The sequence below is a fragment of the Mustela putorius genome, unplaced genomic scaffold, assembly GCF_011764305.1.
Source record: "Mustela putorius furo isolate JIRA1106 unplaced genomic scaffold, ASM1176430v1.1 tig00000228_pilon_pilon_pilon, whole genome shotgun sequence".
Taxonomy (NCBI): Eukaryota; Metazoa; Chordata; class Mammalia; order Carnivora; family Mustelidae; genus Mustela; species Mustela putorius.
In genome coordinates, this window is record NW_025421322.1 from 15,568,646 (window position 1) to 15,581,886 (window position 13,241).

Below are 13,241 nucleotides of genomic sequence, written 5' to 3' on the forward strand. Positions count from 1 at the left end.
CCATCCTTCCTCAGAGCCCCTGAACTCTGATCCACCCTCATTCTTGAGCCATCACACAATACCTCCTGAGGAGATGCTTGTAGATCTTAGGGTCACCCTGTTCTCCCTATCACAATGGTTCCCCTGACAATACCCAAACTGCAATAGTTCTTTATAAATAGAAGTCTCTCCTTATTTATGATTTGTTGGTTTTTTTTGTTTTTGTTTTTGTTTTATTTTACAATGACGTCTTTTAAAAAGGAGGTCTAATCTCATTGGCTCTTTCTTCACCTGGGTGCTGTATTTACTTATAGGTAGACTAACATGATTAACAAAGCAGTTCATCACCAGGAAAAAAAAAAAAAATCTCCAAGAAAAGCAGCTAAGTCTTCATCCTGAGAAAACTTATCTTTGGGTTTAAAATTGTTTTTCTTTTAAATTGTATTTACAGAGACACAATAGCCCTTTTGTTCCTTATGGACTCTAGATGCTTTATTAGGTTCTTCGCACCTCTTGTTCCCTCTCCAAACATTGCTATCTCCCTCAGCATCCTTGCCTCCAACACAATCACTTCCTAGCCTAGCTTGGAATGCCTTTTGTATTGATTCATTTTATATTTCTCGTCATATCTGCAGCCTTTCTTCAGGGTTGACTTTCACCTTAAATTCACTCTCCTTGTTGGAACTCCACTTCTAATTTTCTTCTATTGTCTTTGTACAGACCTCAGTTTTATTGCAATATGTGTCTTCTTCTACTTCATCTTAAAATTATAGTATTCTCCTGAGTTCTTTTCCTAGTCATCTCTGATTTCTGTCCTTTACGTTTTTCCATATTGAACATATTCAATTTTCAAATTCTAAGCCATATACCCAAAGGCTCACTAGCTATCTCTACCTGATAACATACAGGCACATCAAACACAGAGCATCTGACATATCCAAACCTCAACTCAAATTTGTTTCTTCTTTTGCATTTCTAAGCTGCTTGATTAGTTCTGTCATCCATCTATATTCCCAAGCTAGAGGCTTAAGATTCTTCTCTTTTCTTTGCTTCATCCATGCACCAATCTATCAAGAGGTACAATCAAGACTCTTAAGTTACAGATCCTCATAGATATTTTTCAACCTATTCCTCTTTCCTTCCCTGCTACCATATTTCTAGATCTAATTCTTACCTACCTCCTGAATTATTGCAGTGGCTTCTTGTTTCCCATGCCTCTGGTTTCCTTTAATTCATCTTTCTCCCAATAAAACGCCTAATCATACTATGCTTATGCATATAATTCTGCAGTTGTTTCACATCGCCTGCATGATAATGCCCCAACTCCAAATCAGTTTTTATGACCTGATCCTTGCAACCTTCTCAATTGTATCAACCACCACTCTAGACACATAATTTATGCTCAGATACTATCAAACTCCTTCTAGTTCCTGGCACATCTATGTGGTTGCCCATGCTATCCATTTCTTTTTCTTTCTTTTTTTTTTTTTAAAGATTTATTTATTTATTTGACAGACAGAAATCACAAGGAGGCAGAGAGGCAGGCAGAGAGAGAGGAGGAAGCAGGTTCCCTGCTGAGCAGAGAGCCCGATGCGGGGCTCGATCCCAGGACCTCGGGATCATGACCTGAGCCGAAGGCAGAGGCTTTAACCCACTGAGCCACCCAGGCGACCCAATGCTATCCATTTCTGCTGAAATGTTTTTTCTCCTCTGCATGAATAGAACTCTATAATGTTTCAGGATTTGCTACTGCCTCCACAAAGTTTTCCTGGAAGTTCCCAACCTGGCCTCTAAATCAGCTCTCTTCAACTTTCTCTCATATGCACAACAACCTCTATCTCCATCAATTTCCTCACCATACGTACTTAAATATTACATTCAGGTGTCTGCATTCATCATTAATCTGTAAGCTAAAGAGGGTGTGTGTGTTTTTTTTTTTAAAGATTTTATTTATTTATTTGACAGACAGAGATCACAAGTAGGCAGAGAGGCAGGCAGAGAGAGAGAGGAGGAAGCAGGCTCCCAGCTGAGCAGAGAGCCCAATGCGGGGGCTGGATCCCAGGACCCTGAGATCATGACCTGAGCCGAAGGCAGAGGCTTTAACCCCTGAGCCACCCAGGCGCCCCAAGACTGTGTCTTGTATGATGTTTTAAACCTGGGATTCAGCACATACTACACATTCCATAGAAGTCTGTGAAATTGCTAGTGGCTCCTTGTATTAAGAAAATAGTAAAAATAAATGGGATGAGTGAACAATCTAATTTGTACCTTGTATTTTGATAAAAATAATAGCATATTTTGCCTTTAGAATTTATAAACTTACATGTGAATTTACAAAAAAATTACAAAAATATGTGTAATAATGGAAAATGTACATATATATGTATATATGTATAAAAGACAGAATGACAGCAAAATGTTTGTGTGTGTTTTTTTTTTTTTTTTTTGCCCCCTCAAACTACAGTAGTGGCATTATGTGTAATTTGGGAGCCCAGGAGAGCAAATTTGTTTCAATTCTCCTTATCTTTCACAGGGAACATTGGCCTTTTTTTTTTTTTTTAAGATTTTATTTTATTTATTTGAAAGAGAGAGAGTGAGTGAGAGAGAGTGCATGAGCAGGGGCTAGGGGAGAAACAGACTCCCCAGCTGAGCAGGGAGCCCAACATGTGATTGATCCTAGGACCCTGAAATCATGACATCAGACATAGGCAGACGTTCAACCCACTGAGCCACCCAGGCACCCTAGACTTTTTTATTGTCAGATGTATACACACACACATGTCCATATATATGTTTATATGTTTATATCCTTTATCACAAAAGATATAGGGAAATTTTTTAAAAGATATAGGAAAATATATTACATATATTTTAAGTATCTTCTGGATATTTTCCATGATCATACTATAATTCAGATGTAAGATCATCTAAAAATTCTTTTGATTCCATTATTTAAGTTATTTACCAAAGTTTTCCCAGTATAGTTCATTGTTATAGTTGATTTTGGAAATCTACAAAAGCCACTGAAACAAGCTGAGGTATTATCTGACATTTGTGTGTTCCAAACATTGAGTAAATAAAATTTTTCTTTGCCTTAAAAATACTAAACTTTAAATAATACTTGGAAAATATATTTCTATTTTTATGCATCTAATCATCAAGCACCCAGAATAAGATTCTCCTTAAGTTGAATGGATTTATGAATTAAATTTTTAGTTAGGTTCCATGGAATTCTGACATAAATGGTTTGTTCTGAGTGTTGTTTCTCACGAGATAGTTGCACAGACAACTGTTGATAACAATTTCTCAATCTTAATTTTTAACCCCATTTAGGTTTGTTTGTGTATACCGACTTTGCAGCCCACCCACACTAATGTCTTTATTATTTACCTTTATATCTAGTGCTACTACTTTTCCTCTTGAAATGTCAAAGTAATCTTCACACTGTCAATTTTGTTGGAATGAATTCCATTAACTCTCTTAAAGATGCTGTCCTTCTATTTGGTACTTGCTTAAAGGCTAACTACTTCTATATGCAACCAAAATGCTTTATACTTCAGGGTCTGAGACATAGACTTATGGAGTTTCTAAAAAGTTCAGGGTTTAATCTTTGGCATAGTATTTCCAATCATGGAGTTCTTTCTTATCAGTTTCAGAGGTCAAGATTTGTGCAGTCTTAGCAATTTTTCAGACTTTTTTTTTTTAGGTTATTTTCTTCTTCAGAGAAGCTCTAATGCGTATCTTCTCCTCAAGCTATCTTTTCCTACCAAAAAATATTACACAGCACTGTAATTCATAAAAAACTTTTCACAACCTGCACAATTTAAGAAAGATTAAGTGTTTCACTATTTGTTCCCCTAGAATTAGTACTTGCAAGCTAAAGTCTTGTCTACAAATGGAATTTCATAATAGCCCATCACAAAACTTTTCATCCTTTATGTTTTGTATTTTCGTGTTTCCTAGAATTTAGTACAAAGCTGTTGGATATTTTAGGATTCTAAACATAGTAACACTTGACATTATATAGCCTTCTGGTAATTCTAATAAACAACACCCTATAACTAGTTTGAAGAGTTACACTAAATCAAAAACTCCTACAGTAAGTCTGTAGTATTCTATCATTTCTTCTTTACATGAAGATTCTCTTTATAAGAGAGTCAAATTCCAATTGTTTGGAATGCGGTATTTTAATTTAATTGGATGTTTTCTAGGTTAAATGAATAGAAAACAAACAAATGGAAAGTTCATTCTCTTTCTTTGAAAATGTGTTTCTTACCTGTATTTTAGTCCTTGTTTTTGTAAGTGTACTTATAGTAAATGTAAATTAATCAATGATTGATGATCTAGAATCTTGCAGTGGTACATGAAGAGCAACGTACGTGTGAAATGGAAATAATGAAGAGAAAATGGGAATATGGCTAAATTTGAACTGGTTCAAGCTATGCACTTATTTTGTGCCTTTTTTTTTTTAAGTTTCTTTAATAAGCTTTTTTCTTGTTACCTGTTTCATTTTCTACAGATGTCTAAAACCTTCATTACTCCCTGGCTGGTTTGAGCCTTTAGATGTGGCTTGCTTTATGCATTAAGTGTTTTTAAAATGCCAACATGTAAAAGGTAGAAAATATGATGTGAATATATATATATATATATATATATATATAACTTTTATATAACTTTTCTCATGCCAATAGAGATATAATATATATATATATATACATATATATATATTTTTTTTTTAAGCTTTCACTTCACTAATTGGTAGGTTCACAAGAACAGGGAACTTCTCTGTTGTGTTTTACTGCTAAGACCTCCATATTTAGAACAACGCCTAGGACACACTGAATGACTAATTAATTTGAGCTTGTGACTATTGCAAGTTGTATGAAGTTACAAGATGGGGGTAAAACAAATCTAAATTGAGTGCTTGAGTTTGTTCCCTTCTTACTGAGGTACTAAACACTTTTCCTATAACCATGTGACTCAGAAACCACTATGAAATGATTACTGAAAATGCATTTATGATTTAAGTGAATAATTTATGATATAAGTGAATAAATATAAGGTTTTGTTTCCTAAATGTGCTAGCGTTGCATATGCTGAATACTATAAGAAATACAATCATGAACAAGGAATGAATGAATTTGGAATCTTCTCTCAAGTTTCTTACAGTACAGTAAGGAGAATATATAAAGAAATAAGATTTTGAATAGAGAGAACATACTTTGGTCAAAATCTAATATAAATTCATGATGACAGTTCTAAAGCACTTGAGGTAAATTGTTTCAGATAAGACAATTTTAATTTTAAAAACTTAGTAATAAGATTTTTAAAAAGATTATACAGCAGGTTTTGTGCTAACTTTTCTCATGCCAATAGAGATATAATAGGTATCTTAATTTTCTAGAGTCCAACTTGGAGAATCAAAAACAGACCATGGAGGCAAAAGGCACATAGAAGTATGAACCAAGCTGCTGTAAATCCTTAGATTATCAACATAAAACCATATTTTAGTATTCATGAATTGACTGTAGAGCCAAAGCTTTGAAACTAAACTCAAATTTAAGTTTCAATAAAATTTTCTTTCTTATAAGAAATAGCTATCAGAGGGGCATCTGGGTGGCTCAGTGTGTTAAAGCCTCTGCCTTTGGCTCAGGTCATGATCCCATGGTCCTGGGATGGAGCCCCACATCGAGCTCTCTGCTCAGCCAGGAGCCTGCTTCCCTTCCTCTCTCTCTGCCTGCTTCTCTGCCTACTTGTGATCTCTGTCTGTCAAATAAGTAAATAAAATCGTAAAAAAATAAATAAATAAATAGCTATTAGAGACACAAGATGAATTGGCCCATTTATTTATTTATTTGTTTGTTTGTTTATTTATTTGACAGAGAGAGCAAGGTCACAAATAGGCAGAGAAGCAGGCAGAGAGAGAGAGAGAAGGATAGGCAGTCTCTCCACTGAGCAGAGAGCCCAATGCGGGGCTCAATTCTAGGACCCTGAGATCATAACCTGAGCAGAAGGCAAATGCTTAACCCACTGAGCCACCCAGGTGCTGAACTGGCCTACTTTAAATTCAGAATCTGAACCTATTCTTTAAATTTTAAAAGCAGTGGGTAACTACATTTATATAGTAGGTAAGGGAGAATTTAGATTTTTCAAGAACTATAATGCTTTTTTTTTTTTTTTTTTTTTTGGTTAGGGTCTTCAAACCATTCAGAATCTAATGCAATTTTGGACTCTTTCCTTAGGAAAAATTATGATCATTTAAAATTCTGTGCATTATTTTGAAGTTTCATAGATTTCTGAAATCTTAGACCCTATATAAAACCATACTAGAATATTGTTCTTAATAACATCAATACCCATTTTATTCATTGTTTTATACATTCATAAAATGTTAATTATTCTTTAATTCATACCTATACAGACTGGTGGGCTGGGCTGCCAGAAGTATCGATTTTCTACCTGAATGCAGGTTATTCTTTCTTCTCCTTGAAGCTCATAGCCTGGGTCACATTGAAAAACAACAGTGTCCCCAGGTTCTCGTCCATCCCCATTTCGAGTCCCATTCATGGGAACCCCTGGGTCACGACATGCAGTGGCAACAGAACCTATCAAAAGACAGAAACAAACCTTTAGTTTTCATGCTACCAAAATCAGTTTAAAGTTCCAGACCTTACAGTTTAGAACCTTCCTCATATCTATGTGCTTTTAGAAATTTAACTGATAAAATGTTTGAGTCAATTTTTCAATCCCTACACAAAAAACTAATTTTAATTGTTTTTGTTGTTGTTGTTGTTGTTGTTAATCTCTGTGCTAATTTGTTTCAAGAAGAGACATGACATTTTAGTAGCTCAATAATAGATTTCCTGAAAATTATTAGATGCTCTGTAAAAGACTGTGCAGAGGATGAAAAGAAAGCCACGGAGAGTTTTCTCTGCAACAGATCTATTCCATAAAGGACTTGTATCTAGAATATATAAAGAACTCTTAAAACTCAAGTGTGGTCCAGGGGGAGGAAGAAGAAAAACATTCAATTAAAAAATGGACAAAAAACATTTCAATGAAGAGGATAGTGGATGGTAATGAAAAGATTTGTTTAACATCATTAACCATTAGGAAAATGCAAATTAAAACTGCAATGAGATATTACTATATACCTATCAGATCAACTAGAATAAAAAATAAGATCACTGAATGCTGGCAAGGTTCTGGAGAAAATGAAATTACTCAGGCATTGCTGTTGGAAATATAAAATTCTACAGCCACTCTGAAAAGAAGTATGGTAGTTTCTTGTAAGACTAATGAGTTGACCATACAGCTCGGTAATTACACTCTTGTACATTTATCCCAGAGAGGTAAGGACTTAGGATCACATACGTATTTATTCATAGAAGATAAAAAGTAGGAACAACCCAAATATCCTTCAACAAGTGATTAGTTAAACTGTGTATTCATACCAAGGAATATTACTCAGCAATAAAAAGGAATGACAATGCACATGACAACTTAAGTGGATCTGAAAGGAGTTATGAAGAGTGAAAAAATACAATATCAAATGGTTGCATACTATATGACTTTATTTATGTAACATCCTTGAAGAGACAAAAATCAGAAAGTTGAAAAACAGATTAGTGGGCACCAGAGGTTGTGGGGGAGGGGACGGAAGGCAAAGATAGCACGAGGGATGCTTGTGATGAACTGTACTGTGTCTTTATCATGGTGGTGGTAGTCATACAAGTCTACATAGAACAAAATAAACATAAACACACAGATATATGTAAAATTCATAAAATTTAAGTGACAGATTGTATCAAAGTCAATTTTCTGGCTGGGATATTGTGTCATATTTATGCAAGAAGTTGTCATTGCAGGAAACTGGGTGAAGAGTATACAAGGTCTTTTTATTTCTTACAACTAGTTGCATGTAAAAGTGTTTAAAACTAAAAAAAAATTTTAAAAATCATTAGAGAAAAGGAGAGCTGTATGAGGCTACTGTTCTTCTATATCCAGTATATGACACATTTAACAATAGAAACTCCAATTATTCAGGTTAATGGAACAAAATATAATTTTGAATTACCATAAAGTAGATTTATCCTAAAGCATATGGCAATTAAGTATCAAGACAAAGAAGCTATTAAAATTTCCACTTAAACCATTATTAAACTACAATCATAAATGTAGGATGCAGCACTTGTATAAATTATTTTTTAAATTGCATATTAAACTAATGACACAAACTGCTGGATTACAGACACATAACTGATAGTCACTCATTCATTCACTTATAACTTAATAGATCCCAAGTATCGTGCTAGGTTCTAGGAATACAAAGAGGAAATAAGCAGACACAAATAGAATTGAACAGACTTTCAAATTATTTTGCATAGTGGTGGTACCAAAAATGAAATTCTACTATAAACATCCTGAGTGGGTACATAGGTAGAAACAGATAAATGATGATTGATAGATAGATAGATAGATAGATAGATAGATAGGTGATACATAGTTAGATAGATAGATGATGGATAGCTAGGTTCTTCAATATGTCAATCTATTAATCTGTCTAGTAAACTTGTTGTAGCTCATCTAATACACATATGCAATAAAGAAATCAGGGAATCTACACACAGTATTGTAATGTTCTGACTCTTAATATTGTGTGGGAATCAAAATGAACATATCAAGTAAAAAAAACTTGAGGAACAAAAAAAGGATATTGGTGGGATATTAAACCTGACACCGAATAAAAAGTAGTAACTCTGTTAAGTGTTATCAAGTGACTCCTGATCTCAGCTCAGGTCCTGATCTCAGGGTCATGAGTTCAATCCCTGTGTTGGGCTCCATGCCCAACATAGAGCCTACTTGAAAAAAAAAAAAAAAAAAAGAGAGAGAGAGAGAAAGAATCTGTTAAAAAAAAAAAAAAAGGCACATAAGTGGCTCATTCAGTTGAATATCCAAATCTTGATTTTGGTTCAGGTAATGATCTCAGGGTCCTGAGATCAAGCACCCTGTAGACTCTGAGCTCAGCACCAATTCTGCTTGAGATTCTTTCCCTCTCCCTCTCCCTCTCCCACGTCATGTATGTGCACCGGCATGCCCTCTATCTCTCAAATAAAATCTTTAAAAATAAAATAAAATCCAGTAATAACAAAAAAGTGACCATTCATATATGCATATGTAATATACATATATTTTGTTTACTTTTTCAGCAGACTAAAAAAGTTAATTTTTAAAGGGTTACAATTTTAAGAGTTACAAAATGTGGACAGCAAATATAATTTTACTGATCACTTAAATGAAGGAAAAGCTATGTATCTTTATATGTATTATAAAGGTGGATTGGTAGGCCCTTGGGGGCCTCTATCTTCCTGGCCAGGGGTTCAGGTACCGTCTTAGACCCACCACCCCTGGGATGAGCAGGGGCCTTGGCTTTGGGCCCCTCCTTGGCCACATGGGCAATGACCTCTTTAGGGATGTGGTTTTCCTTCTTTATGGCTGGAGAAGCAACACCATTCTTGCCCTTAGGGACAATAAGAGTTTTGCTTCATTTTTCTGACAAAATAATGTTTCTGAGCAATGATTACAGGCAGGGACTTTATGTATATAATTCCTTGAATATTTCTAACAACCTTATGAGACAAGTGTCATTATTATTCCTATTGTAGAGGTGAGAAAACTTAAGTTTAGAGAGATTAAGTAACTTGTCCAATACTACAAAAACTAAAGAATACAGAAGCAAGATCTGAACCCAAATCTGTCTTAGAACCCAAATTCTTAAATGTTATACTAGACTGTCCTTTTGTACCTGAAACTGTTCTAGAGATGCAATTTTTCTCCTCAATAAAGTAAAATAAAATAGATAATGAAATAAAATAACAAACCCCACTAAGAAATTATGGGAAAGGTAGGGATTATATATATTGATAACTATAAAAGCTAGAGCTGTCATAAATTTGAACCATCCTAAAAATATTAAATTTACCTTCATAGGAATTCTTTTTGAAACAGTTGTTTTTAGTTGTTAATAACAAATCCATACTGGAGAATATTGAGGGAATGGGGCAGGGACTTGGTTCCAGTATCAAAGTGAATGTGTTCTGTTATGCCTGCGTGTCCCTTACAGAGCATCTCCAGTGCATCACAGACTCTTCCAGTATTGATAGAGATCTTCTTGTGAAGTATTTTTGTAATAAACTGAGTCATTAAGGTTTTCTTGAATTGCTCTGGGATGGTTCTCACCCAAAAGAAAGTGATACATGTATTTGTTTTACAATATATTAGTGGGAAGTGATGTTCTACATATGAGATTTATTTTTAAGATGGTTTTGTTGGGAAAGAATTGACATAAATAAAAAATGTGATCAACTTTCAATGTGAAAAGTGGTTAAAATAAGATGACTTTGATATGATAATGAACATATAGTTTCTGAAAATATGGCTTTGCCTTTGGGTCAGCTTAACTTGAAGAGAGGTGGTGAACACATACTGTTCCTTTTTTTCTCAATTAATAAACAAATTAGGTTAATATTTTAAAGCACAATAGAGAATGATGGGGCTTAAAGAAAGACTGATGATATATATGTGTGTGTGTGTGTGTGTGTGTGTGTGTGTGTGTGTGTGTATTTCTTTTTCCCCCTTGCTTGGAATTACTTGAGTTCTAAAAGCAACTAGTTAGATATGTACAAGAACAATTATTTGGTGTGAATGCTGTTGTCTTATTTACTTTATTTATTCAAAGTTTGATCTCCATACTGGGTATACTCTGTGTTTGTGGGCAAAATTATAATAATTTTAGTATCAATAATTCTTGTTTTCTGTATTGAATAGGAGGTATAACCATTGAAGAAAATAAATAACCACTTAAGGAGCCATACAATATCTCCTTGGGAATTAGAGGTAATCTCATGTAATTAGGATAGTTAAATTAGCAGTTTTATAATTCTAGAGCTTAAGGTATTAGTGACATATATAAAAGTAGATAATTTTTATTTGATATTAATTTTTCACTTTTGTAGAACATAAAATTGTCAGAATTTATAATTCTTATTTGCTTTTTCTTTTTGTTAAATAAATTTTTAAGTAGATCTTTGATTCTTTTTATCTTCCTATTCTGGAATAATATGCAGCACGTTTCTAAGTAATAAAGACTGTTTTGTAATTAAGTATTTTAATTTAGCAACTCCTTTAAACAAATTAAATATACATATGTCAGAAAATAATACACTTATCACCAATGTATTAACATGAGTGATTTCTATTTATTTTCTTCATTTTTTAAATTGTTTCAAATTTAATTGATGGAATAAACATCTGTATTTGTTCTATTAGGTTGACGTGTGTCATTCATTCCTGATTTTTTTTCTAACATATATATGTAAACAGAAATTCCAACAAAGATAAAGGGTCTTAACCTGGTGTGTCACCTGTAATGATACCATGAAAGGGACATTCTGGAAATAACACATAGTAGGCTATTTATATATATTATATAATATCCAAATATAGCTTGGATTGAACTTACAAACCTTATTAATTGACAATAAAAGATAACTGCCCTTCTTTGTTTCTCTCCCCTCAAAAGGACTGGCCATTTATATTAATGGATATTCTAGAATTTGATTCATTAAGTGGCTACTGTAAATTCCTCTCTTTATACTAGATGACTATTCCATAGAAATGATAATAGTCATAGGGAAAAAGTATATAACTAAATAATGTGAATAGTTAATATGTAATATTTTTGGACACTATCTTTCAAATCCTGTGTTATGAGCTATTTTTCATTTGATTGAGGAAAAAGTCCAAGTACTACAATTCTCTAGTAGTTAGTATTTTTCCAGTAAGAAAATTCAGGCTTACTAGGGATAAGAAACTTGCTCAACATCACACAGTTATTTACAGTAGTTGAAGTGGAAATGTAGACATGAAAACGTATCCAAGGACATTTATCAAATAAAAATGTTATTGTCTTTGAAATAAAAAAATGCTTAACATGTAGACTACATTATTAAACTTGATTGATATGAATACTTAAAGTGAAATATCTAAAATATGTTATTAAACTTCAAGTGTCATTTTAAAATCGAAAGAGCATCTACCTATCATTCGGATGCAGCAATCCAAAGGACTATATATTGACAACATTTGAATTTAAATCTAATTAGTGTTTTACTAAAAACAGTTGCACAACTATCAATGTATCTGTCTTATCCATAGGTATATATTGTGTCAAACTAAATAAACTCTGTGTATCTAAGAAAGAGAAGCAGTTAAACATGAAGAACAGTTAATTTAGAAGAGAGTCCAATAAAAAATGATAGTAATGATTGCTATGTCTATTGAGAACATATATCTTCCAAAGCACTAGGCTAAAAGTGAAGTTTATACTCTTAATCTAAAACACCAAATCCTTATGAAGTATTATTATCATGTCCATTTTTAAGTGGGTAAAATGAGCCTCAGTGATGCTAAGTGCTTGCTCTTAGCAGAATGGGGATTTTAATTCAAGAAACAAGAGTTTTAACCACTATGGTATACAGTCTCAGTAGAATCTTATGCCATTACCAAATAAAACAAAACAAAGTCACGTCCTACTAATGGCCATTTATATTAATGGCTATTCTAGAATTTGTTTATTGTTAAAAGAATTAGATATAGTTTTAAATGGAAAGGAGGAAATATTGAGCAGCTTAGAATTCTTTATTGCTATACAACAAAAATTTCTTGCTGCTAATATTTCACCATAAAGGGGAGCAAAAAAGACAGACTCTAAGTTCTTTTCATAGGTATTATTAACAACAGAAATACAGTCTAGCCATATGTATGGTAAATTTAGCCGTATATGTGCCCGATGGTATTCTTTAATTACAAAACTAAGGGCATTCCAATCCAATGTTTTCTATTATTCTCTCTCTTCTCATCTTTTGCCCAATTTCTTCTCTTACAGTTCACTGAGAGAGTAGAAGAAGTAACACAGGGATACCCTCACTTTAGCACCACTAAATTTATCATCCCACTGGTGTCTGCACCTATATTCTCTGTTTCCTCTGTGGTTGGAAGAGAGAAGGTGTTTTGCTCTGTATAAATTCAACCCTAGTTCTTGGCTGCAGGTATTAAACTCTCTATCTCTCAAAGGCTTTATTCCTAAACATTTTTTTTTTTTATCTCTTCTGAATTACCAGTTCTTCTTTCCTCAGTGGTCCATTCCCAATAGCATACAGACATAATTTATATATTCCATCTTAAATAAACAAACAACACTC

At 33.4% G+C, this 13,241-nt stretch overlaps 1 protein-coding gene across 1 annotated transcript in view; it reads right to left on the reverse strand.

The window, feature by feature from the left end:
• CSMD3 (CUB and Sushi multiple domains 3) overlaps positions 1 to 13,241 on the reverse strand; it is a 1,237,422-nt gene that overhangs the window by 284,037 nt on the left and 940,144 nt on the right. Inside the window, exon 28 of the mRNA XM_004743466.3 lies at positions 6,393 to 6,584. Within this exon, the coding sequence (XP_004743523.2) occupies positions 6,393 to 6,584 (192 nt within the window). The remainder of the gene's footprint in view (positions 1 to 6,392; positions 6,585 to 13,241) is intronic.